The 3,221-nt window shown below is 33.2% G+C and overlaps 1 protein-coding gene across 1 annotated transcript; it reads left to right on the top strand.

Annotated features, from left to right (window-relative positions):
* Positions 1–553: 553 nt before the first annotated feature.
* On the top strand, positions 554–2,671 carry LOC115889715 (CD2-associated protein-like; the record flags this gene model as incomplete). Its single annotated transcript, XM_030909780.1, has 2 exons — positions 554–897; positions 2,302–2,671. Coding segments are annotated over exons 1-2 (607 nt in total), but the record flags the coding sequence as incomplete, so codon positions are not given.
* Positions 2,672–3,221: the final 550 nt, after the last annotated feature.

Genomic DNA, 3,221 nt, shown 5'->3' on the forward strand with positions numbered 1-3,221 from the left:
TTCAGCGTTCAGAGGCGGTACGTCGTCTTGCTGGAAAAATATGTTTTCGAGTTCCATTAGGGGCATATCATCAATAAGGGGTTCATAGCCTACTTGTTAAAAGTAGCGAACTTTTAAAAATTCTGCATTTCGAAGGGGATTATAACAAAATATTAAGTGTGCTATATTTTTGGAAAGGTAGTTTTAAATTCTTTTCAGTTAATTAAAAATATAGGGGGTGTCCCAAATAAAAAATCAATTTTTCTGTTGATAACTCTTAAAATATTAATTTTAAAACTTAAACCATTAAATTCTATGTAAAAAGGTGCTTTGGAAATGTTTTCATAGAAATACAAAATTTTCCATAGCAAAAAAGTTACAGCGATTTTTTAAAAATGCAAATTTTTGAAAAACACCCCGTAACTCCGAAACGGTAACAGATATTGATGTGCGGTTTTCACTATCATGTTTTTGATGAAAATTGAGCTCCAGACATTAGTTTTCGTCTCTCTCCTATAGAAAAGGGTGTTTCCATTTAAAAGCGTCGAATTTGACCCACCCTGTACATTCTCTACACACTTTTCGACATACATGTAGAAAATTGAATTTTTCTATTCTATATATTGAAGTCTTTACCCGTCCCTGGTGCCAACTTTTATTGACTTTTCTAGAGTTTATCTAATGTTAATTGTAATTTTACCAGTAGTTAAGGAATTTTGTAAAGTGCACTTTGGATACAAGGCTCAAAAGGATGACGAGCTGACATTGAAAGAAGGTGATATAGTCACGATAATTAGCAAAGATGCCGAAGATCAAGGATGGTGGCGAGGTGAATTGAATGGAAAAATAGGCGTTTTCCCTGATAATTTCGTAACACTTTTACTTAACAACGTACAGGATAAAAATCCAAGCCCTAAGGTTTGTATTATTATCTAATTATACAGGTTGTTTCAAATTCTACCCTCACCATTGGAATCTACGGTGGTTTAAATTGGGGCACAGTTGCTTGCTTTTTTTTCTTTTTTGTTTGTTCAAATTTAAGTTTTTACCAAAACTTTGTAGTTATTTGAAGGCCTATTTTCTTGGACTAAAAGATAACTTCAATTACGAAACGGATTATTTATCATTGACACTGACAGACAACTTTGACCCAATTTAAGCTACCCTGTATCTCTTACCGTTTCTTAGATCCTAATGGTGAGAGGCGAATTTTAAACACCCTGTATTAAATAATTCACACTTTGTTTATAAATTATTTCTTATTATTTATACCATTATATACAGAGTGGTCCGAACTATATTCCGGAAATGTTGGCAGCATATTCTGCAGATAAAAATAAATAAAAAGTTTGTATAAATGTATGTCCTAAAATGCGTAGTTTAGGAGATACAGGGTCACAGGGTGTAGAAGTTTCATTTTTATTTCGATTTTTTCCAAATAATTTATGAAGTAACGTCAATATTTTGATGAAAATTGGTGTCTGGGAGTTCTTTGGTATGAGAAATTTGATATTGATGTCAATATGACTCCTACTTGTAGAGGGCGCCATCTACATATTTTTTGACTGGTTTAAAGAGTAATAACTTTTCGTCCGTACCTGTATAAAACTACTGAGTAAAAAAATATACATTTACGACGTCTTTTACGTAAAAAAGGCCTCTTTTTAAAAATGGTTACGAGTAATGGTTCTCGAGATATTTGAAATCGAAATTATCAATACCTATCATTATTGACATAAATTAAACATGTTGACGAAATAGTTATTAGACTGAAATCATAAATTTGTAATGTATATGTGCCAAAAGCTGAACAGAAACTGTTTTATCATCATTTTTTCGAAGAAAAATTTATGAATAATTTAAAAAATAAAATTTCTCAAATTTATTATTTCAGTCAAATAATTATCTACTCAACGTGTTTATTTTTTGGCAATAATGACATGTATTGACTATTTCCATTCTAAATATCTTGGGAACGGTTGCTCCTAGCGATTTTTTACGTGAAAAGTCATGGAAATTTATATTTTTTCACTCTGTAGTTTTATACAGGTACGGACGAAAAGTTATTACTCTTCAAAACAGTTAAAGCACATGTAGGTGGCGCTCTCTACAACTAGGAGTCATATTGACATCAAAATCAAATTTCTTATGTCAAAAAACTCCCAGACACCAATTTTCATCCAAATATTGACATTAATTCATAAATTATTTGGAAAAAATCAAAATAAAATTTTTATTTTGATTTTTATCTGCAGAATATGCTGCCGAAGTTACCGAAATACAGTTCGGACCACCCTGTATATTATTACCATTTAATTATAGCACGAAGCAAAACCTCCTGCCAATACAAACAGTGCCATCAAGCCCAGTTCCGTAGCCTCGCAAAGGAAATCCCTCGAAATTAAGAAGACAGACGCTTCTAAAAGTACTCCGCCACTGCCAGGGAAGAAACCTTCAGTTTCCCTAAAAAAATCTCCGTCTGGTTCCAGTGCCGGCGGTTTATTTTCGAAATTGAAAGATAAAATAGCGGATGCCGTGGATGGGGTTAGCAGTAGCAAAGTTAAGGAAGCCAAGGAAGTGAAGGAGAGTGAAAAGAATGATAGTGTGGCCCTTCCAGACACCAGTGCGTTCGATCAAGTGGATAGGCGGCCTCTGTTGGGTGATGTCAGAGCAAGCAGAGCAAGGCCTCCAGGTAAGCAAAATTTTATCTATTTTGTTCTTTGAATAAAAAGATTACCTTTCACTAGTCCGAAAAAGTAGCAAAATAAGCGTTCGACATTTAACGTTTTATGCAAAACTGGCTAGGTATTTTTACACAAATGAAGAAGGAAATTAAAGATAAAGGATTATACTATATCCTTATTGTAGCACATTTTTAGACAACTTCTTTGTTTTTAAGATTTTGATGGTCGAACATCAACAAAATATTCCTTATGTTTAGACTTTGAATAAGAAGACTAAGGAAGGAGCATAATGCTATCCATGTATTCATGCATGGTGGGCGGAAAAAGCACTCTAGGGTGGGGATCCTTGACAGTTCTGTTTGACGATTCATTTGACACATTTGATTTGAAATTTTGTGGATCTGTCAGTCTTTACGGAGCTTATTTTATGTTATTTATTATTTATTCTACTACTGATAGTTGTATAAAGGTAGTAAATCTAGATGGAAATTGTGGCAGAACTTAAATTAACAGTGACACTATCGCGATTTATCGAAAAAGACTCTAAAATAGTTGGTT

This window comes from Sitophilus oryzae, unplaced genomic scaffold, assembly GCF_002938485.1.
Source record: "Sitophilus oryzae breed Bouriz unplaced genomic scaffold, Soryzae_2.0 scaffold_830_pilon_pilon, whole genome shotgun sequence".
Lineage (NCBI taxonomy): Eukaryota > Metazoa > Arthropoda > Insecta > Coleoptera > Curculionidae > Sitophilus > Sitophilus oryzae.